The sequence below is a fragment of the Dermacentor albipictus genome, chromosome 1 (genome assembly GCF_038994185.2).
Source record: "Dermacentor albipictus isolate Rhodes 1998 colony chromosome 1, USDA_Dalb.pri_finalv2, whole genome shotgun sequence".
In the NCBI taxonomy this organism is placed as follows: Eukaryota; Metazoa; Arthropoda; class Arachnida; order Ixodida; family Ixodidae; genus Dermacentor; species Dermacentor albipictus.
In genome coordinates this window covers 17,886,708-17,909,956 of record NC_091821.1, presented here as the reverse complement: position 1 = coordinate 17,909,956, position 23,249 = coordinate 17,886,708, and the positions used below count along the sequence as shown (strand labels likewise).

General features: G+C 47.1%; 1 protein-coding gene across 1 annotated transcript in view; it reads left to right on the top strand.

The window, feature by feature from the left end:
- The first annotated feature begins 429 nt into the window (after positions 1-429).
- LOC135917115 (RYamide receptor-like) overlaps positions 430-23,249 on the top strand; it is a 397,563-nt gene continuing 374,743 nt past the window's right edge. Inside the window, exon 1 of the mRNA XM_070531136.1 lies at positions 430-755. Within this exon, the coding sequence (XP_070387237.1) occupies positions 436-755 (320 nt within the window). The 5' untranslated portion in view covers positions 430-435. The remainder of the gene's footprint in view (positions 756-23,249) is intronic.

Here is a 23,249-nt window from a genome sequence, read left to right as displayed (position 1 = left end):
GGCCACATATCAAGCACGACCATTCAACGGACTCGGGCTTTGCCGGCGAGTCTGTGACACCCATCTATACGAAGGATCGACTCGGCAAAGGTGACAATATACTTGCGCGTTATTTCTGCAGAGAAAAGATCAGTATTCTGTTGGGTCCGTCATTTCACCAAATTCATTGAACACCTGTTCGACACTTGCTCCGGTCGTAGCAGAGTGAGTGTTAAAAGACTCTAAAGGCATATTCAGTGAACACCAACGATGGCTGAGATGGAAGAAGACAACGCACTCTCTGACGACCTATCTTTAGGAAGCAACGGTTCAGCTTCGTGGCTGTACTTTGTACGCGATTCGCTCAAGCCGTTGCAAACAGCGGTTACCTCTGAAGAAGCTAACTTGTCATACGATGGCGTGGACAGCAACATATCGGTCTCGGACTACCCTCCTATGAATGCTTTGGGCTTCGAGCTTCAGGCGTTCCTCATCGTGCTGTACAGCTTCACCGCGCTGCTGGCGCTCGGTGGCAACGTGATGGTCATCGTGGTGCTCGTGCTAGGCCGACGGTCGTCGCGCGAACTCCGACTGTTCTTGGTGAACCTGGCGCTGTCAGACATTGCCATGGCCGTGTTCTCCATCCCGTTCACCTACACCGACTTCATGCTGGGCCGCTGGATCTTCGAGCCGCTCTTCTGCCCCGTCGTGCTGTTCATGCAGCACGTGTCGGTCATCGTCTCCGTCTACACGCTTACCGCCATCGGCGTCGACCGGTGAGTAAAATCCCTCCTGTAGTTCTTCGCATACTTAGTACTTTTCTCTACGTACCCAATGAATTGCGTGTGTTCATGGTTGCCATTAGAACATAAATCAGAATCTGAGCTTGCACTTTGGAGGCAGACATTTCATTCATTCGTTCTAGAGCCTTCAAAGAACCACCATTGTCTTGTTATGCTGTTGAAATGAAAATCTGCTTCCTCACCGGAACCATGATGTTTCGAAGTTATTGGCGCTTTTTAATTGCCAAAGCAAGAATTACCGCTTAGTGTGTTGGTTTCTTCTTTTCGATTCTGTGTGGCTGGCTCAATTACTAATCACCTTTAGCGAAAAAAAAGAAAAGGTGGAACTGGAAAGGACCAGACGTTGCATACTAAAAACTCGAAGGCTGCTGGAAGTGTTTCTATAAACTTAGCATTCTGAATTTTTATTTTGTGATTCAAGTTTTAAAGCTGGAATGCATATTTATGCTGAACAGAACGGATGTGCGATCTGTTGTCACTGAAACGTAACAACAAATCGCACTACCGTCTAAATAGCAAAAAAAGAATAAATAAAAGAAACGCTGTTTATAGTGATTTCTCTTCGTTTTTGAACGCTAGAGGACTTACTGAAATACATCGGCGCTCATTCTAATTATGTCATCGCTAATGCCACATGGTCCGTGTTCTTGTCAGTTATGCTGTACCTGCCCCACCCTCCTCCTTTTTTTTACCTCAGATGGGTGCTCGCAAATCTTTCCGAGGGAGTTTATTTCCCTGGTGCTTGACTCAAGTAAACAGCCGCTGTCTTCAGCGTGAATCATTAAAGTGAAATAATGCATTTAAGGTGCGACTCATGCAATACGCATTTTGTTCTTTTTCCGCAAGTGACCTATGACTGACAAAATTTATTAGGGTAACATAATACTGCCCTTAACATATTTAAAAACAAATAAATGCCCGCAGAAGAGCACATTGTACGTGGGCACAAGTGGAATGCTTTTTATTGCATTTAATAATAGCAAATAATAAATTAATATTCTGTTTTCCTGCCCTACACCTAGCCGAACCGCCTTTAGATCTTTTCTACCGGCGAACATAACAAAAGAAGACAGTTTGAAATTTCGGAGAACTCATGGAATAGGGAAGATGTGTTTTATTGATTTTTTCGCCACAAAAATATCACGCACAGGGCTGATGTGCGAAACGAAAAACGGAATCTTCCGGCATTGTAATCTTCTCATAGCGAAACGTGTGGCAGCAGCACACGTGATGAGGTGAGCATGATAAGCGCGTTGAAAGGCAAACACATCCGTGCCTATATAACACCATCTTGTTTTATTATTGCATGGTTAACTTAACACTATTATGCAAAATAAAGGGCAATGGAATAATGGAATTATCGAGTCTCATATTGCGTATCATTTGGTTTATAAAAAAAATGTTGAAGAAAGAAAGGCCATACGTCATACAAGGTTTATTTATATTTTTCATGCAAGTTACGCTGTTCCCACTTGAAAATACTAACCCGACAGCATGGCTCTTTCACACAGTAAGGAAGTCAACGACACTTCAGAGAATGTGCGAGTTATTGTGATTGCAGCATACGATTTCCTGATTGAAGAAGGCTGTCCTTATCCTTAATCGAACTAGCTACGTGCAACTGGATGTCTTAGCCATAACTTTATTATTCAACTTTTGTGAGATTAGTATGAACCTTTGTGGGAAAAAAACGCCATAAGAAAGAAGCAGTTTGCTGTGAGATACGTTTCATTCTAAGAAATTTGACAGATGCTTTCCCGCCGATCAATGCTTTGTTCTAGTTTAAATTTCGCACCTGCCTAGCATTTTTATTCACCCCCAGGTCTAAAAAAAGAAAAATTTGTCATTGTTAATTTCAAAGTTTTCCGGACTGTTACGAAGCTGCATAACAAGTCCATATATCTCCGTAGCAGTTCGTTTCTCTGATGACAAAAACAAAGATGCAATGAAGATTTCTACTTTTGGTTGTGCATACACCCAATTGACCAGGCATGAAAAGACGCCAAGTGTTTAGCCCAACGATGTGGACCAACACAGGCGATCCTGCAGCAAAATATTTAAAAAAAACTGCTGGCTCTCCCGTATTCGAGAGCAGATGTAACCATGAAATGACAACCGGAAAGCAGATTGGTTGGAGGTCATGCTAGGCGCAATCTTAAAATGGATGTAGTGCATGTTCGCAACGGCACACCCCACGACGCCAGATCGCACCAAACTGCACCACGTCATACTACGCACTGGTCCATAGGGACGCTACCAAGATATAGGAGAAGAAAGTCGGCCGAAGGTGGCGCGACAGGCAGTGAACGACGACAAGGAGACAAAGCGCACTCGCCAGACAGAAGGAAAGCGCCTAAAGGGGGCAGCCACGCAGCGTGGAGTCATCTCTCGAGGCCACGCAAAACCCGCGCTCCGGAACACGTGGAACCCTGTCTCAGTGCTAAAAGATGACAATGAAGTGTATGGTGCCTTGCATCTGCCTTTTGAATGTCGCTATTGGAAATGACAAATAAATCTTCAGCGTACCAGAAGTTACACCTTGAGGGATAGTGTGCACAAACATTAGAAAGAACTCGGAAGCAATGTTTGTGCAGCTTGTTCGAGCAGTAACTAGCGTATGTAGTGCGATCCTGTACTAAGGGTTGCGGGCCAGAGACGACATTTTCTTCATTTTAGACTGGTTGCCCGGATGATCTCGTTTTGTTCTCGCAAATTGCCCAGATGTTCTCATCTGAGTGCCGGGATAACGACTCTGGCTTTTGGCGCAAAGGCCACTTGAACATCGCTGAGAACGGGAGATAAAAGTAGTGCATGCTTAAAGATCTTAACGTCGTTAAATGAAAATGTAAGTCAGGATTACGGCGCATGGATCTAGGCACAAAAACATAGGTAAAAAGATTAACTCTATCCATCCCTATTTTAAGAGATGCTAAATGTACGAATGTTTTGACAAGTGAAGTAATGAGACTATATGAATATAAACTGTTGCACTTAACCCAAAATATTTTAATAGTAGGGAGTTTGTAAAGAGCTATAGTTGAGGCCCTCAACAATTTCAAGAGGAAAAAAAAGAGAATGACAGACATGAAAAGAGGGCCGCCAATCTAGCTCGCAAGGAGATCTTGCGAGCTAGATTGCGAAGTTGTTTCGCGGCGGTCTTCTTGGTTTGACATCCAAGCTGACTTATCTGCCCCATCATTTCCCATGATACTGCAATGACCTGGTATCCACTGAAAATATATATCATGGCCTTTTTCTGCTAAGCGATGATCAAGTTCCACGACTTCGCATGTGAGCTGATCGTGAGTTCCATGTCGGAGAAACGACTGCACACATTGCAAGGCCGGCCTTAAGTCGCAGAAGACTGCCCATTTTCTAGCACTTTCAGCACTTATCACATGAAGCGCGTCGCGGACAGCCGCGAGCTCTACAGCTGTAGACGTAGTGACATGGGAAGTCTTGAACCGCTGGGTTGTTCTCATTGTTGGTATAACTACAGCGACAACGGAACTGGTTGGTGTAGTTGATATATCAGTATGTATGCGTGCGCTGTCGCTGTATTTCTCGCACAAAAGAAGTAAAGTTAGTTGCTTGAGTGCTGATGACGGCAAGTCCGACTTTTTCTGAAGTCCTGGGATTGCAAGGTGGACATAATATTAGCGAAGGTGGCCGGCCTATCGCAAGGAAAACTTACAAATGAAATGCTTTGTGGGAATTCGGCCTCAGATTGTTGAAACGGTCTGTATAGCACAGAACCACTCACTTCCATCGTTTTCTTTCCCTGTCTGCTCGAGCGATCATCATTATCCAGCAAACACATTAATATTATGATATCTTCAATATTAATTTCTATATTCTACGGTGAACTTATAACGATTACCCTTTGATTGGTATCCAAAATTGCGAGTACTACTCCAAACCTACCCATGAAGCACTTAGTATCTGTGGGGGCTAGCACGTTTTGTTTCAAGCTAAAAGGCATAATAGAATGACGCTAGAAAAAATATTAATGCAGGAAATCCTCTGGGACCTGCCTAAGTATGCGTAAGCATTGTGCCACTTGCTCATCTCCACGCAGCTCTGTGTCATTACCAATGTTGCGAAACTTGATCCGACTACTATAAACGACAGCACTGCGGCGACACGAACCGCTGCGGATGCCGGCGCAAGCCGAATTGAAGACACAAGCTAGCTACTGCAGATGGCGGCGCCAGGTGCGCTGATGGCGTTCCCATAGTTATAAGCCGTGATCGCTCTTTAGCGTCTTATCCATCCACGTATAACCACTATCAATCGCAATCAACCGTGCTCCGCAGGCGGCTGCGATGGCGCGGCCGCACGGGCCTTATGTTGAAAGCGATCGGCGATGGGGACAAAGTGCGCCGAGTGCTGATAGCCACGTGTGCGCTGTTCGCGTTGTACGTGTGCGCATAGTTCGCGTTGAAGCGAGAGGCGGCAGGCAGATCAATTCGCTCGCTGCTGTGGGGCCTAACTTGAAAGCGATCGTCTTATGTGATGGATGAAAGGTTGGACTGACGGGTTTCCCCGTTAGGTAGGCATAGAAATGCTTACGCATTTAAAATTCCCTTATTCTCGAACAATTCAGTCATCAAAGCTCACACGGAGATATATGCGCCACATTTTCCTTGATAAATATTGTCTGCTTGTCTGACCGAATAATAAAATGTTGCCTGTTGGCAACAACCACTACGTAGAACCTAGCACCTTGGCCGACTCGGTACAACTGAACATTTACCTGCAAAGCGAACAAAGCACACTGGACTTGCACTGAACGCGTCGTTCCTGTGTGTCCACAACCAGCATTCTCATGCTACTTGTGACGCCTTCTTTTGTTCAAGCTATGATACTTCAATTTTATCATCGTCATGAGTACATTCTGACGATCACTGATCGCTTCTAAGGGTGGACGTCTGGTTGCAGATGCGACGCGGCTGAACACTTCGCACAAAGTGCGGCATTAAAGTCGTGCGCTGCATCCAAAATACTCCTGTACCTCATTTTCAAGCCACCTTCGTTTTCGTGTGGCTGATCCTCCAATGTTCTTCCTAAGACAACAAGTACATGCATGGTGATTGAATGCCTCGTTAGTAAATGTTACTTTCCCCTGGAAAACCTTGGTTCCTATACGCAAAACCAATTTTATCTAACTTTCTCGTTGGGTGGCGTTCCGGCGCCCACCACTCACGGTGGCGGCAGGCATGTTAATAAGAGAATCACCGCGGTAATGAATAATCGCTCACGGTGCTACGAAAATACGGTACACATTCTCATTAAAGAAGCTTATTATGCGCTAGAGGTGTTCGTAAGGACAAGTGCCAGATAATCGTGATATTGGATACATTGTTAGCGATGGCGGCGGGCCAATGGCAAACAGCTTTCACGAACGAAGCTTTGTGAATTTAGCCCCTGCATAGGATCGAATCGATCAACAGCTGAGCTTTTGAACAATTTTTTTGTAAGAATTTTCGTGAAATATTAGCGATAATATGCGGAGACGCGTATCAGGATCTCTCCAACCTATCACACAGAAGGCGAAGTCTCATCTAACTCATGTTGTTTTGTGAGCTAGCGCTGCTTGGAAGAACTAACGGAAAAGCACTTGCACCATGACATTTTGTGTCGCTTTAGTGCTAGTGCATGTCTTTAGTCCACTTTCGCAAATTCAATTCTGAAATAACTTTCTTTTTGTAAAGACATGGCTAATATTTGTTTATGTATAGCCCAACCCTATGAATCTGCTAATACACCGCGTCCCATGTACGTCCAAGAGAAGGTGCTATAACATGTAGATCGAGTTACGTGCGAACTGCCTAACACGCCACCTGAGTCTGAGGCCTGTTGCGTACTCCAGGGTAGCGTATCGTACTGCTGCTGAGAAGTAGCGGCGCCTGCCTATCGAAGCTCGACTGACGTTACTTATTGGGTAGCGTGGCGTTGTCGGTGGGCTGCAGGCATCCGGTAGACCATGCCAACCAAGCAAGGGCGAGACAATTTCTAGTGCGAAACTTGCATGGTTTATTCAAAGGTTGATGAAAGAAAAAGTAGAAGAGCATGAAGTGATCAAAAGTACATTTAGGAGCCCCTTAAATAAGCTCTCTACAATCGGTGGCGGGATCTTGCTTCTGTCGACGTCACGTGACCGGCACAGAAAGAGGGCCCCTCCTCCTCTGGTTATACCGAGCCTGCTGCAAGGAAGAGGTCGCCCCGCCCCCTAGCATTGCAGACGCCTGTCCGTCTCTTCTGAGCGCTGCGGGTTCGTGGAAGTTCTCCTCTAGGTCCAATTCGAGGAAAGGGTCTCTCTGAACTCGCACACACACACAAACACATACACAGACACACATACATACACACAAAAGAGGCCTGTACATTGCGGGGCTTCCAGCAGACACTCGAAATGGTAGTGGCAAACTAGGCAGTCACGCTTCATTTCGACGAGGCCTGGTGGAAGAAGGTCGGGTGAGATAAAGTTCTTTGTGCACGAGGTGCGGGACGCCAACAATAGCAGGCGAAGTCACGCCTCATTTCGACGAGGCAGGGTGAGATGGTCAGTTGAAAGTCCTTTCTGCACGTGGTGCCAGACGCCAACCCTAACAGGCCCTAACTGCACAAAGCAGAAATGGGTGAGTAAATATTACTTAGCTCTCCCTCTCTCGTACTAGACTAACAAATTGCTCTCCTTCGGAAATATTTGTTTTGTCGTTACTATACAGTAGCCAATCTACCTTTTCGTTTGCTTTCAAGCCCGATGACGCGTCATGCGTTGGCACATTTTGCAGTGATGAATTGCCATTGACCTTGCGGATATAGCTCTGTAAACTTTGCTCAAAGATTTATCAAACCGGTTGGTGACAGCCGTGAGGACGGTTTCTAGTGACGGTTTCAGCGCTTATGTTCAAGAGAAAACGCCTGCAGGCTCCGGCAAGTCACTTTTTATTATGCCCGAAGCTGTTTTAGTTAAGTTGCTTCACTAGTATTAAGTGCGTTCGGGTACGTTGAACAGAAAACCGCATGTGAACATTTATTGCGATAGCAATTATATGATCAGTCCAGGCGTATTTTTGCCGTCGCCGTGATGCTCCGCAAAAGTCCAAGGGCGATAACACCGTCGCCGTGCGTCGTAGGCTACAGCACACGAGTGAGGGAAAGCACGTGAGGGAAGCCGACGATCGCGGTTCAACTGGCACGCGCGAAGGAAGAAAGCGTGTAGCAAACACGCCGTCTTCCGTCGCGCGATAGGCCATGGCGGGATGGGAGGGAGGGCGGCGGCGTTCTGCTCCGACTGCGCGTTTCGCCAACGAGCGCAAGGGGAACTGACGACTGCTACTCCGTCTCGCGCGCCATATGTGGAAGGAAGCGGGGAGCCAGCGCGGGAGGGAGGGGGGGCGGCTGCGACTGCGCCAACAAGTGCGTACTTTGCAGGGCAGCGAGCGGTCATGCGCGCCGTACCTTGAAAGGGATCTGCATACGGCTCATAAATTTCTGCGCGCAGTGTTTTCGCCGCTCTTGCGTCGAAGCGATAGACCGCGCTAAGGTCACTTCGCTCGCTGCTACTGCGGCGCTTGCTCACGCCAGAGTTTTGACAGGCAGTGTCCGCGGTCATCTAGTGCGATGTGTTCATGTTTACTTGTGCGCGTTGAGACTATGCTTGTTTATTCAGTTAGTAAGCGTTTGTTTGCTAGCTTATACGGCCGACAAACCACTATCCTTACTTCGTATAGCTGCACATACCTACTAATTTGCTATCGCAATCGATGCTTCGCCTTTCGGGTTAAACTGCAACTTTTTAGAGGAGTAGCGGTGCTCTTTAGGCTGGTGTAAGATGTCGGATCTATGGCGCTAGCTAATACAATTCTTCATATTCACGACATTCTATGGAACGCGCCGCTGTAGTTTAAAGACATTGCAGTGCACTGCTGAGTTCGAGAACGGCGTTCGATCACGTACGGCCACGGCGGTCGCATTTCGATGGGAGCGAAACGCAAAAATGCTCGTGTACTGTAATTTAGGTGCACGTTAAAAAACCCACGGGAGTCAAGATTATTCTGGAGTTCACCACCACGGCATGCCCTATAATGAGATCGTAGTTTTATCACGCAAAACCCCAGAATATAATTTTAAAGTATTAAAAAAATAATTTATGGAGACATAGCAGCGCTCATGTATCTTCTGAGAAGCCTGAAATGTGCACACGGTACCCCTTCTAAATTTAACCCTCCTCGTCCCACCTTTTTCAGGTTGGTCTGCGTAGGGGCCGCTTGGTAAAACCGCGAGTTACGGCCACATGTTACATTATTATTGCTTATATCTTTGCAACTATAATGCCAACACACGCGTTGAATTGGTATCATTGCATAGAGGCTGAACCAATCACTCGATAATGCAAGACACAGGCATACCTAATCTTTTTGACCACACTGAAACGCGTCCGTCTCCATACGTAGTGTAGCGAAGGAGGTTGACGCCAGTGCAGGAGCCCTCACCAGCTAGAAGCGCGGCGGCGTCCAGCGGCGACAGGGAGTCTCGGGCGCCACCAGTATAGCAGAATCACTTTTGTACACTAGTGCCCAAACACCATCTACGAAGCAAAAGGCCCCCCCTTACGAATAGTGGGGGAACACAATTACGAAATTAGACCGTAAGAGCCCCACTAGCTGTACTACAAGTTAAGCGTGTAAGCTGTCTAATGCCTGAAAAAATCTAACTAGTGCATTTCGTTACGTCCCCTATTTGGGTAGCCTCTAGTGCCCATACCCTCTGTGCAGCCCGTACAAGACCACAAACACACAAGACGTTTCCGATAACTCAGTGCGGCAGCGTTACTGATAAAGCCTACCTGACTTCTTTAACGCCGTTAGCATTTTTCGGGTACATCACACACTTTCCTGGGGCCATCTATCTATCTATCTATCTATCTATCTATCTATCTATCTATCTATCTATCTATCTATCTATCTATCTATCTATCTATCTATCTATCTATCTATCTATCTATCTATCTATCTATCTATCTATCTATCTATCTATCTATGTTTGTATGTAACCATTTTCCGGCCTACTGGGTAGTTGGCCATCGAATGTATAGCGCATTGGGCTGCTGTGCTGAGAAAACGGGATTCGAAACCAACCGTCGGACCTGCTTGGGTCACGGAGCATGTGGCAATGTGTATGCATTTGCCGCTCTTGAACCAGCCGCTTTCATGCCGACATGGGTCAAAGTTATGGAGGAAAGAAAGAAAATATGGGAGGTCTTGACGTCACGTGTTTGAAGCCAGAAATGCAGCCATGTTGTTGTTCCATCTGCCTTTGCGCCTCCAATCAGCTCGCCAGAGCAGTTAGGCGTGAGCTTTGAACTTGCATTGCTACGAGCTGCCGGAAGTGTGTGCTGCTGACGCGCGTCAGAACAAAGCCTACGAAACTTCTGTAACGCTATTAGTAATTTTATTGAAGCAGACGAGCTCCTTTGCTTTCCCGTGGCACGTTGAACAATTTGACGAAGACCCGCGCCGTGATTACTTGACCGTCTCTTTTGCCGGTTGACATTCACACACAGACCCAAAACGCAACTGTCAAGCTTACACACCACGCTCCAAAGCCAGCGTCTCTCGCGCAGAGAATGTGCTGCGAGAAAGACACGGGCGGAAAAATATTATCTCACTTTTCAGAGGCCCAGACCAGCAGCGAGCGTTCAGGAGCGCCGTTGGTATGGCAATGTTTACATTTTAGGTACCATTCCTAGCGCTGCTTTGCGAAAAACAGCGCATGACTTCCGCCACACATACCCTAACACGTCCGTACTGGCCGGGACCTCTCCTACGCCTTCCCTCCTCCATGGATCACAGTAGATGCTGGATTGGGTAGTTATCGCGGTTCGAAGAAATTCTTTGCCGCCGACTTCGAGCACTCGGTATGTGCCACTCGGCCTGTGCAGGTCTTTGATGAACTTCTTTGATGCAAATTCGGGTCACTGGGTGTGTGCCAGTAGGTGCGCGCCGCTCTTCCATGAACGTCTCGCCAACTTGGGCAACGGAGTGTGCGACAAGCGAGGGAACAATTCTCAGCGTTCGCAGGAACGGAAGCGCCACGCTTCTGGTCGTGGGCGGCCATGCATGGACTTCTCGGCAGCGCCAATAGATGGCGCAGCGTGTCCAGAAACAAGCACTATAGAGGATCCCGATTGCCACATGACGCGTTTCGCAGCGTTCGCACGCTGCGGTGCCCCGTGCATTTCGGAGGCCACGCGCAGGCTTCGCGTTGGCTGCGCTAGATGGCGCAGCGTGTTCTTAGGGAAGCGAAAGAGGAGTCCCGCTGCGATACACGCCTCATACGAAACTTGTTTCGACGGTGGCAATACGATCTGTCGCTATGTTTATTCAATGCTAACGCATGACCATCCACCGTGATATGTGTACTGCGCGATTGTTTTTATTAAATGTGTCTGTAGAAGAAGTTGGCATCATGAGTGATTCCCACTTCTCCTTCTTGCTTTGGAAAACAGTACACTTCGGCATCTCTTCAGAATTTTTACCCAGCACTCTCCGCGCCCACTTATTTCAATGATAGAGAACCGCTCGGGTGCATACACTCTAAGAAAAAATAGGAGTGACTCTTGCTCCATTAAGGGAGAAATGGCAATGTCCCCTATGTTCGTCTTTAAATGGAGCAAATTTCGTCCCTCATGCATGGGAGCAACGGTTTCTCCCTCTCCAAAACCAACATGGCCGACTCCAGGCAAGCGATGCGATGGATACGACTAGGCCTAGGAACTGTGCTAGTTCGCAACTGCAAAACAACGTACCCGTCACATGCATCGTGTATGTTACTATGTGAAAAACAAAACAAAAAAAACAACATCGCAAAGCTTTCTTTGGCGCATACAAGGAACCAACCAGGTGCAAGTACGACACGATTTTGTAGCGATGCCTTCCGCTCGACTGCCACGCTTATACCCCCCCGGTGACGACCGGCTGATTATATTAATAACATTGACGGAGCGTCGCTCTAACCACTGCCGAAGCGCGAAAAGCAATGGTTTCGCTAGAACATCGCGGCGTTGAACTTACGTAAAAATAGGGATATCCATACATCAGTCCGTCGCACACACACACATACACACGCTTATGTAAACAACGCGCTTAGCGCCTACTGGAGAGCCGTCAAATTACTAAACCATTTATTTACTGCGTGGCCCGATAGATGGCGCTAAAAGCTGACAAAAACTAGTGTTCCTGTATATGCTCCCGCAGGGAGCATATACAGGAACACTAACAAACATTTCTTTCTTTTGATTTTCTTTTTTCATTGTTTAACCTAGGTACAATATTAGGCAGTATAGTAGCAAGAGCTTGGTGGCGCAACCCACCGCCCCGTTCCAAAGGGGACGCTCATAACATCCATCCATACATCCATCCAACAGAGCTGCCGTTATATTTTGCCCTTCCCGTTCAGCAAAGTGATGTCAGAGGCACACACAACACTTCACAGACATACTATGCACACAAAGGGCAACACAACAACACTTTCTCACTTAGTGCGCAGAATAGAGCAACCACAACACACGGCACATTCACAAACACTGCTCGAGATACCTACATCCATAAGCGCTGGAAACTTCTTATATAGCCATGATGTTTAGACCTGCATTGTAGTGCCAGTGCGTGACTCTCTGTTATACGTAATTAAGCAATAAATTTCGATAGAGTACTTGGGCGCTATAACGTAAAACTATTCCAAACTTTTCTATTCCAATTCTGCTATCAGCCCTCCGCGATTGGTCAAAAACTTTTTTCGACCACCCCCCATTTTACCTGTCTGTCACGCGACGTTACAAAAACCGCAATACCTCCCCATCTGATATGATGCGTGCACACTGATTATGCATGATTTGACAGAAAAAAGAAAAACAGTTATTTCTGATTCGATCCCTTTTCGCCATTAGCCCTCGGCTATTGGTAAAATGCTTTCGGGCTCCACCCACTTCACTTGCCTGTCACGCGACGTCACAAAACCGCACGAACTCACCGCGTCAAAGTGACGTGTACGCGATAAAGATGCATTAATATGCCGAACAAAACTGAATTTTTTTCGGAATAGCCGCAGGCTGCCCCGTTCCGAAAGGAATAAAAGATAGCTGGCGCCGATCGCTGAGACGCTGGCTACTCGCACATGCCGGAGAGCATGGGTGTATTTGCGTATAATAAGACTTCTTGCGTGACCGTGTAACGTTTTTAAGCACTTTCGACACGTTTACTACCTCATTCTGCCAACTCTTCTTTGCTGAGGGTCAATTTTAGCGTCATTCTTAAGCTTCCGTTGCATGCCGCCGCGATTTTCGACCAGCCACCACAAGCTAAGTAAGGGAAAGCCGACCAATCGCAGACGCCGGCACCACCCTCTTCATCCGGTTATCGGTTTTCAGTGCACTGGCTCTGCCCTAGTGAATCCCTCTCCACTTGAGCGTTCTCCTCGCCTCTTGTCAGCCAATTAGATACAACAAGCCGCTCAGTGTAGGCAATGTTATTCGTTTTTCAAGCAAACAAAAGGGACCTCCTATGAACGAGGAGAGCGTTTCATTGGTCTGTTCAGACAACCCTATGGGTGACCGCCCGGTGCTTGCGTCGGTGGTTACGCAAATTTGACGTCAGGAAATTGGAATAGAAACATATTGGAATAGTTTTACGTTATAGGGCCCCTTGTTTGGGTATAGTCACCTGATAGGCACGGCAAATCCACAGAGACCTATAACATAAAACCGCACTATAATGAATGCTTTTGACTAGCGACTTTCAATTATCAACACGGTGGCGACGGCGAGCTAAGCCTTTCACTTCGAAGCCGTAGCAGATGGCGCTTTGAGAACCGCTGACGTTTACAAAATGCATTCTGTTGTGATCGCTTCAACGTTTTCTCGCCTAATTTCATTCAGAAATGCCCAACAATCTACCGTCCGCGAAAGTGGGTACTTGCCAGCCGGCGCACGGTGCACGTGGCGGCGGCTGCCGGCGGCGGCACTTGAGAGCGTGCGTCTGGTGTAGGGATGAATCTGACCGGGACGCTCAAGCCACCGCTTTCGCGCAAGCCTGCGAAATCATGTATTACCTTCCTGTCCACAGACTAAAGGTATTCGCCTACGTCGACGACGTCGTTCGCTGCTACACGCTGAGGAGCTGCGTGCTATTTGTAAGGATATTGGAGGAGAGCGGTCGTGAATACAAGCATAGCATCCAATGAGGCTATGATAAAAGTTACTCGCCATGATGTAAGGATACTACTTCATACAAGAACCAAAGGTTACTGACCGCGGTTGGCGTGACTGGCCCCGCTCAGTACTGACGATATGAGAAAGCTAACTGCTGGTGCCTGTTGCGTTATATCCATCTCCAGGAGAGCTGTGCTAACGAATATTGTTGCGATTCAGTCTACAAGGCAACAACTACTATAACCATAGCGTTAATAGAGTGACTGAAGCGTAACCGTCGCGACAAGTGACCGGTGTTGTGATCGGCCGTTCGCTCCGCGACACACTTTATTCGTGGCTCCCATCAGTATGGGGAATGGGCCGACATCCTCGTCAAATTGCTTCTCGACACGGATGAAATATGACCAGCGCGGGAATACCTCGTTCAGGAGACGTTTGAGTAATTAGCAATGATACGGCTGCACACCTTTCAGCTGCACAAATTGGCGTGTCCAAGCCGGAGACGCGGTCAGTAAAATGATACGGCTGTAACCTGTTAGCAGCACAAACTGGCGTGTCCAAGCCGGAGACGCGGTCAGTGCGATGATCCGGTTATCACCTGTCCGAATACGATAGGAATACGAACGGACGGCGGGAGTGATCGGCGACTACAACTTCATCATCAACTTTCCTATATTTCTTTGCATTTTCTTGTACTTATGTAAATATATACATGTTTCTCTAACGTCCTGAATATCTGACCCAGCATCACGTTCACTCACTCCGCCACGAGGAAAGAGGATCCCACGTCTTCGAACCCCTAGTCGCAATACTAGGAAGGACAGCTCCGACTTTGGAGTACGCCGTCTCTCTCCGAGCGCCTCTACTGCAAAGCCGTGCTTTCTGCTAGGATGGTTTCGCTTCTTAGCGACGTTCGAGTTCGACAGTGCCCTGCAGCTTTCTGGAATCCCGGCACTCCACACAGTGCACAACGCTGCTTAGGATCCGTGTGTGTCCAAGCCACGTGTGCCCCATTAGCTTGGTCTCCCGTTTACGTCCGAGCATATTAGTTTGCCCCCTACCCTTGTGCCTTTCATTAGGCTTTTCGTACTTTGTAGATTCAATTGTCTCTCTACATGTCATCTTCGAGAGTGCCTCCTTTTCTTCACATACGCCGACAGTCGTATGCGCAAAACGCGGAAGTCAGGAATATGTAAAATTTTTTTAAAATTTATTTTCTGGATACCTTTTGTTTGTACGTTTGCTTGTACCTCGCCTTTTAAGAAATACATCTTCTATTGTTAGTCGGTGCTTGCTGTCTCTGTAGTGTTGTGCGCGCTACACGATGCATCATGGAGAAGCCACCGCTGGCGGGCGGAGACGCCGACGAACCGGCACGCAAGTGACGCTGGATATACAGCTGTATATGTGGTTGCGCTCGAGCGTCTCCTTGCTCTGGCGGCAGGGTTTGTGCTCCAGCTGTGGATTTGACGGCGACGCTTGCGGCGGTGATACACTCACACCGCTCGGCTACGTGGCGACGGCGCCAGCAAACATATTTTGCTTTCGCTTCGAAGCCGTCGCGAATGGCGCTTCAAAACAACCACAAATGCGTACATTTGATAGAGCTTAACCTTCTCCTCATCCTAATTTCACGTATCAGAACGAGAAAGGCTGGCTGATATCTGCGGTGTCTTGGCCGAGATGTCTCAGTACGGGCTTGTCTCGCTGTGCGTTACCAGCCGGGCGCTGCTTTGAGTTGAACTATTCTCGTATTGCAGCTCGCGTTGGCGCTATAGGTTTGACACTGGTGATCACTTGTCATGAAAGGTTTAGACCTCAGGTTATGCTGCTTAGCATTACTTTCCGTCGAAAATAAGGTATTGTAGCCGATGTTCGGGTCACCGGCGGCGGCGACGTAAGATACGCACGCAAGGAAGAAACGTTCCTCAGGCCCGTTTGATTGTCACAAGAGGGCGCGACATGTGAAGTGCGTGTGAAGGAAGAACTCACCAGCCTGGAGGAGGTCTCGCTCCCCCTTTTTTAATAGTGTAGATACGCGCCATGTTTCAGGAGCAGAAATCGAGACTTCCACGATCGGATTGTTGGTACTCAGAATTCAGCGACCCACCGTGGCTTCTATAGGCACCGAAAATAGAAACGTCAATCGAAGGTCTTAAAAATAAAAGTGACGTTTCCACACTAGCAGAGAAACAATTAGATTTACATTAACTATTTGACAAGTACAGGAATGTATTCATGTCTACACGGACGGCACTGTTATCAAAGAAAGTCCGTTTGCAGCTTATGTTATATCATCTTTACAGGGTAGAGTACGCTTGTGGCTATGACGCATGTGCTCGCCAACAATACCAGAATTTTGGCAATTCTACAAGCCACTTATTTTATCAAAACATATCAGACACCAAAAAAGTGGGCAATTTGTATGGACTCCTTGTCGGCTTTAGCATGTCTTGTAGATATTGATAACAACCAAAGGCGCACATGAATACCATACGCAATACCAAAGAGTTTAACTCAGGCAACTGAAAGAAAACATCAATTGATACTACAGTGGGTCCCGGGACATGCTGCTGCAGAAGGCGACGAATTAGCGGCCTCGCAGGCAAAATCGGCCCACAAACATGCAAAAATTAAACCCATCCTTTTAACACCAATACACACACCACGCATATTAAGAGTACTAAAGAAGGACTTGTGTATGTGAGTCTGGTTTAGTGAAAATACTAAGCAATCGATTCTTTATTAAGTGGGCCCTCAACTCACATACCAGCTGGATGTAGAACTTTCGAACAGTAGCGAGGCACTAATTCATCGACTGCGCCTTGGGGCTAACTACATAGACCATACACCAAACATTTTCTACATCACATAGCGGGCATTTTCCCCCCGTTTGCTCATGTGACAACGACGATGAGGATGTTCATCATCTACTCCTCAAGTGCCCCAGATACGCGGTAGAACAAGAGCTACACTCCATAAATGCTTACCGACCTTTCTTACTCCCAAAATGCTTAGGCCCGTGACCATCAAAAATAACACAGCGAAAAGCATTGAATGCACTCGAACACTTGTACAAAGACACATGCATCCTTAAGGAGTATACTAGATATTGCGCTGAATAGTCACACAATGTAACTACAACTTGCTTCTGTTAGTTGTAACTATTACCGCTTATATATTACGGGTTATACGCTTTTGCAGTCTGTGTCGAAGCTCACTTTTAACAGTGTGCGTACATTATTTTACCTGTGTGTGGTTCCTGATTTGTTTACATGCTCATCCCCGTTCGCATTAAGATCGTTTGTGTGTGTATGTGATTTTGTTTACAAATTCATTGTTGTCTGACATACCTTTGCCTTTTATATTTCTATATTCGCAGGTATATAGGACTGCGTGCTGTAGATTTCTGGGGCATATCACGTCGTTTCTTTTCATTTCTTTTTACCTCATATATTTTTTGTATTATTGTTTCTGCTATGCGAAAAGGAATAGCCGTCATCATTACAGGGTGACTACATTTCTTTGTTTTGTTTTCCCTCAAGTATCAAAAAGTACATAGCAAAAATAGGCCGGCTCGAATAAACAAACGAGCGTACAAATAAAACACTGCATAGGCAACGATAGGCCGTTTCTTCTAATCTCTATCTACTGCGAATGTGCATAGTGATCTCATATAGTGTTTTAGCGGTTTATAATGTGCCTAATTCCGACAATAAATCCTGAACCCTTACCGTGCCTCTTACTACCACAACTATGTGATCACCGCCGGTCAACTGTGGCATTTGAATAAAGTGTGCGCTATAGACATCTTATATTAGTTCACTCACGTGACTTATGAACCATTCGCGTAATAACAAGCTAAGTAAACACGTTGAATTCTTAAGCACGGGGTCTTTTCGCAATACCAATACAAAGTTGCGTTTCGCAAACAACCAAAAAAGCACTGTGAGCTACTAGCCAATCAAAAAGAGGCAGTAGACATCCCGAGGCGTAAATAGAAGAAACTGCAGAAGACCCTTTTTATCAGTAAAACCCCTGGATTCCATAAATATAGCGACAACTACCGGCAGCGCCTCGTCGTTTGTGTCAAGAGAAAAATATTTCAATTCGGCGCCACTGTTGCGCCGCGCTAGATTATGCAGCCGCGTGACATCAGGCGGAAAATCCGACATGTCGGCGTCTCTTTCAAAGCTACTCGCTGCAAGTTTTCTCTGTCCCTTTGCGTCAACAAGCCAAGGAGAGCCCGGCAACTAAGTAATGGCGGGTCGTCACAAGCCGATCGATGCACAGCCGACCCATTCTTTAACAGTACCCTGCGAGCGCCCACTGGCCGTGCGGTCAGTGCCTTCTAACGGCGCGAAGCGATGAGATCAACAAGAGTAGCGCATGCACATAAAGTTCACTCGACGCGCAAGTTTCGTCTGCTAGGTTCTTCCCACAGGCATGACACCGCCCCTGTCGCGATTAACTCAGTGGAAGTATCCCTGTTAATCAGAGAGAGCAAGCGCGCGTGAACGCAGACTTGTCCTTTCTTTTATAACATAAGCTGCTGTAGTCCACATGCACCGTAATATAAAGAAAGAAGCACACAAAAAATATATGGCACAGTTGCCTTGAAGCTTTGCACGTTTCCTTCATTATTTTTTCTGTGCATGCGCACTAGAGTAGCACAAGCCAAAAAAAGATTGCTGGCTCTCCCATAATCAAAAGTAGTTGTAAGCATTAAATGGCAATCGTCAAAACAGATTGGCTGAAGGTAATACTAGGCACAGTTTTAAAATGGGTGTGGGGCATGTTAGCGACGGCCAATCCCACAACACCACATCGCACCACGCCATACTATTCACTGGTCTATATGGATGGTGCCCAGCTAGAAGAAAACCGGCCAGAAGCGCTACGCAGCGTGGCGCCATCTCTCGAGGCAACGAAAAACCCGCGCCGCGGAACTCACGCACCGTTTGCGTTCAGAAGAGCACGGGCAACCCTGTCTCAGCGCCAAATAATGACAACGAAGTGTTAGTGTCCTATATCTGGCTTTTGAACGTCGTTCTTGGAAATGACAAACAAAACTTCAGCCTACTACAAGTTGCGCAGTTTGAGTGATAGTGTAAACAAAACATTAGGAACAATTCGGAAACAATATTTTTTGTAACTTCTTTGGGCACTAACTAGCGTATGTAATGCGGTCCTTTAAAACGGGTTGGCGCCAGAGACCGCATCTCTTTAAGTTTTAACTGCTTGCCCGGATAATCTAGTTTTATTCTCGCAACTTGCCCGGATGTTCTCGTTCGAGTGCCCTAATAACGGCTCTGTTCGAAGGTCACCTGAAGGTCGCCGACAACGGGAGCTAAAAGCATTTCATGCTTAAAAAGGACGCCAGCCAGGCGCACGCACTAGTGCTCTCTCCAATAAGCAAGGAAGCTTGCGCCCAATAATTCGTGCCAGGTGCTGTGTCGTAGACGTAAGAAGAGCTCAGCAGACAAAACTTGCGCTTGGAGTGAACTAGGTGCGCATGCGCTACCCTTGCTGATCTCGTCGCTTCGAGCCGTTAGAAGCTGCTGGCCCGTTGGCCAGTCTATGCTCGCGCGGTACCGTTATATAATCGGTCGATTGTACCTACTTTTGCTATTGCGGAAGCTATATGTATGCACGATGGCTGATTGCTTGCGAATGGAGAACTATTGCGTGCGCAGCGCGCGTGGCGTACTAGCTGATCCTGGCGCAGACCTGGAGGCGCGCTGAAGGTATCGTCTCATCGCGTATCCCAGCGGTGAGATCAACGCCTCACGCCACTTTTCGAAGATCCAGGCGTTTCATCTCTCTTTTGTGAATGGCACTCGAACGAAGGATCCCCACAGCGGCGGAAGAAGAAACGACCCGAAAGCATAGACACGTCGTTATGGGTAAATATAGAGGCCTGCACATAGCACATGCCATGTCTTGCGTTTCAATGCACAGTTCTTCAAACATTATAGAAATCAGGGATGTGTCCTTCATAATTTTTTGCGTTGCTCCTCAGAGAAGATATGCCTAGCCTAGGATGTCGCGTGTGTAGTCAGACGGCATGTTGCGTTGCTCCGTGAGTTATCGCATGGTTTGTTCACTATAATTATGCGGAGAACGAACGAGCTGGAACGAAACCAGCCGGAACAACAACGCGAGGTCCTGAAATTTCACTCTGCGCAGTATTTTCACTCGGCGTGAAGGTAATGCCTTCCCATCATGCGCGTCACACTCTCAAGCCATTGAGACACTCCGGCGCTGTATTTCGAAATTCAAACGATGTTTGTGTGATCTCTGGCTGTCGCATCACATCGAGAGAGTGAACGGCGGAGAATGAAAGGTACTGAGAATAACGAGGGCTGCTTAGATGTGAGGATTGCTTTCGCACGATTTTATTCCCTTCTTGTCATCTACCGTTCACGGCCGGCCGATCATCGGTGATAAAGAGGACGGAGCGACACTCGGTCTACATTGTGAAATCATTCACGCTCTTATTCACTTTTAAGGATGTAAATTATTTCCCAGTGTGTACTGACGCTTTAAAGAGAAGAGCATCGGTGCAGAATCGTTACATTATCCTGGCCCAGCAGCCCAGCCGGCTTCCTACGGGAAACTGGAATGGCACAAAAACACAACAAGGAGAAAACACCAGTGCGTGAGTGCGCCCCAGTGCTCACGTAAGTGTTCATGACGAATTTAGATGCAATTGCGCCATTCCATTGCCTTTAAGAACCGAAGCAGCGCTCTTGATTTGTGCGCCGAATGCATTCGAGGCGTCTTTCACTAGTTGGAAGCAAGAATTACCCCTTTGGTGTTGTGTTTGTTTTGCTTATTTGCTGTGTTTCTTTTTGTTTTCGTATTATGTGACTGTTGATCGCTCGCTTCTTGATTGATCGCGGCTTCTTGATTTCGCGTCCTGTGTTGCATGTGAAAAGTTGCCCAATATGCCGCTTAGAGCGTCAGGGAATTTTATTTTCACGTTGCCAGGATAAGCGCATTTTCTCAGCACCTGGAATGCATCAGCCTTCACCTTGCCGACCGGCGATCAATGGCCTCTGCAGCGCATCGCGAGAGACGGCAAGAAGCAGCTGCTCGCATCATTCGCTTTGTTCGCGCATCGCGGATCAAGAGCTTTTGTGTCATGCGCGCAGTTTGCACGCCGCAGCCGCGCATCCCAAGTTCGCGTCTGCCTTCAAGTATACGATCGATTCTGTGGATGCGCACCCCAATTGCAGGAAGGAGGCTTAGTCGAAGCTGGAGCAAAAGTGCGCTGCGGTGCGCATGGCAAACACTACCGGTGAGAAGAAGATTGCGCAGGCGCGAACAGTGAACCGAAAGTTTATCCACTACTGTTTTTTTTTTCTCTCTCAATCCTTATCACTTCTTAGAGCGGAGATCGAAAAGTAGCGCACTGACTTGCTCTCTGTGAAAAACTGGAGCAGCAACGAATCCAAGCAACGAGGTAGTTCGCGGGCTGTTTGCCCACGCCAAGAAGACTATCTGCATGTGCTAGTTATGTTAGCTGCGTCACGTCCCTAAGCCGTAACCGCACTCTTGTTGATCTGGACTGAAAAAAAGAATACAACAGGTCTGCGTTTTGGCCGGAACGTTTCGCAATGCATGGACAACTCGATCACGGGTACCTAATATTAGCTTAATCATATGTTTTACATAATTGAGGAAAGGATAGTTTTGGAAAGTAATTGCCTACTTTGCATTTCGTGGCGCACAGCTTAACCTCTAAGAAGCGGGTAATTGAGATGGCGCGGCGCAACTGTAGGGCAAGGGTTCTTAGAAGCGACCTTGTTTGTACAACCGTGCCCTAAAGGTGCTGTTGCTCAGGCCTGGAGTAATAACAATAACTATTTTAGCTTAAAGCTTACCACGATGCACGAGTCAGCAGATGACGCACTTCTGAAGCAACGACCCACATTATGAAGGCAAATATTCATGTTGTCTCCTTTACGATGTGTCATGATGACAATAAGCAAAGACTTGCATCGCTTCGTACAGTGTTTCAGAACAGTAACTGAATACGGAACAGTATCGTGATGCTCAGCAATACACACTTTCTACGTAGCACTGCACCTTATACTGTCACTCAGTCATCGACATTTAATGCGAATAGCATTCCCGGAATTCTCAGACTAGTCCTTTTCCGGCTATCTATCCTAACCAAAAATGTTGGCCATTCCAGAACATGCTACAGTCTAAAAATCTGGGCCGTTCCCGTGAATATGTGCTGCCGGGTATGTGCCATTGGGTATACGTGCACTTCGCTACGGCGGCACTCGCTGGCACTGTGTATCCAGAGGGAAGCTTTCACGAAGAGATATGCAATTTCGTGGTATCCATTCAACAGCAAGTTATACACATCGTCAAGCAATATAAGTACCTCGGCGTATACATCCAACTAAAAGGCGGATGTCAGAGCTTTTCTGGGGCTCGTGGGATATTACCAGCGGTACATTCCAGATTTATCACAAGTAGCAAGCCCCTTACAGACACTCTCCGAAAGGGAGAGCCAGAAAAAGCTCGGTGGTATGAACCGAAAGAAAGCATATTTCAGAACCTGAAAGAGGTTCTCAGCTCAGGACCAGTGCGTCGGACCCCCAATTATTCTGAGGAATTTATCGTGCAGTGCGACGCTAGTGACAGAGGATTGGGAGTCGTTCTCAGCCAGGTGGGTGAAGATGCGGAGGAGCATCCGGTACTGTATGCTAGCCTAAAATTAATGTGCAGAGAGGAGGCGTACAGCGCTTCAGAAAGGCGATCCAGAAATAATTTTGTTATCTGTACGGAGCGAAATTCACTTTCGGGACCTACCACTGTCCTCTGACCTGGCTCAGACACATGTGCCCTAAGAACGGACGCTTGCTCAGATGGAATTTAATGCTCCTGGAATATAACTTCACCCTCCGTTACAAAACGGGCAAGTTAAATGGGAACGCGGATGGTTTGAGCCGGTTATTTCGGTAAACCGACTTATTACCTTCCTTCCTTTCACTAACGAGGTAGGAGCTGTTATTATGCGCTGGAAGTCATACTTGTAGTTTCAAAACTTTGCTTGTGTATAGTTATAAATGTTTTTTTCATCAATTGTGTAACTTTCTCCCGTTTCTTTAGCAACGACAATATCACTCTGGCCTTGTCGGCATTGGGGGAAGTATGGAAAGCTGTTCAGAAAGGTGGCTGGAACTGCTTCATCAAAATCGGGAAACGGAAAACAAGGCAGGGTTAATTTT